This window comes from Phanerochaete carnosa (assembly GCF_000300595.1).
Source record: "Phanerochaete carnosa HHB-10118-sp unplaced genomic scaffold PHACAscaffold_741, whole genome shotgun sequence".
NCBI lineage: Eukaryota > Fungi > Basidiomycota > Agaricomycetes > Polyporales > Phanerochaetaceae > Phanerochaete > Phanerochaete carnosa.
The window spans coordinates 1-1093 of record NW_006768368.1 but is presented as its reverse complement, the minus strand read 5'-3'; the positions used below and the strand labels follow the sequence as shown (position 1 = coordinate 1093).

Genomic DNA, 1093 nt, shown 5'->3' with positions numbered 1-1093 from the left:
CCAGCACCGGTATGCATCTTGCCTGCTCGTCCTTGTGTAACAACTCAGATACTGATGCTTCTGTTCTTGCATAATAGAACTGGACCCGCCGTCTGTAGAGGATGCAGCTAACTATGAGCTGCCTGCTTTTGCGCCAAGCGATGCTGATGCTGCGTTGTCGAACCAATGGGCTCCGTATGAGTCAAAGACAGTGAGTCTAGTGCTTATGAACCTGATCTTAGTTGACACACTCTTGTATTACAGATGTTTCTTCTTGATACCATCGATAACCTACCTCGGTGCCCTGTCTCCAATTCACTCATGCAGGTATTTCTTTGGACTCTCAAGGAGACAGGTGCCCGTGATGTCCCTTCGCTCTACAAGCTTCGCCATACACAAGAGAAACTACGCCAGAAGTGTGGCGTACCCTCTATACAATGCCAGTCTGAACTCGGGAATGTCTTCTACATGAATGATATTCGGAGTATCATCGCCAAGGTGCGTGACGCTGTGGAAAAATTATGGTACAACTCAGCTCATACTTGTCTGTAATTTTAATAGGATTGGGCAAACCCTCAGACTCGACCACATATCCATGTCTATCCTGAGGTCCCAGAGGGTGGAATCCGTGAGGTCTGGCATGCTAATAAGTGGCGCCACGAGATGGACACACGGATGCTCAGCCCGATGTACGATGCCAGTGCTGGTAAGCACTTCTATGTCGACGAGCTGGCCAAGCTGCAGGATGGAACCTTTGTTATTCCTATACGCTGGGTTGTAGTCCATGGTGAAGTTCATGCAGATGCATTTACTGTAACAATTGACCAAAGTGTGAGCCATGCCCTTCGTCCTCTCAAGCAGGTCCAACAATTGGAGGCTGAATAAAATTTTGAAGGGTATAGCTTCAGTTAACGATGCTGAATCTATCGATATTGAAGCGAAGGCCCTTTGCTACAACTACCATGATTTGGCAGAAGCCAAGGTACTACCGCACAGCTGGGATGGTAGGGCTATTTTCTTTTGGCAATTTTAAAGCTTCACTGATAGATAATTCATTCTTAGAGCGAGCAACTAGCTGGAGATATCCTGAGAACATGCCCAATCACTTGCGAGA

The 1093-nt window shown here is 47.1% G+C and overlaps 1 protein-coding gene across 1 annotated transcript; it reads left to right on the top strand.

Moving 5' to 3' along the window:
- Window positions 1-243: 243 nt before the first annotated feature.
- On the top strand, window positions 244-864 carry PHACADRAFT_109167 (uncharacterized protein; the record flags this gene model as incomplete). Its single annotated transcript, XM_007403087.1, has 2 exons — window positions 244-477; window positions 541-864. The coding sequence occupies 2 exons, from the start codon at window positions 244-246 to the stop codon at window positions 862-864; spliced, it is 558 nt and encodes a 185-aa protein (XP_007403149.1).
- Window positions 865-1093: the final 229 nt, after the last annotated feature.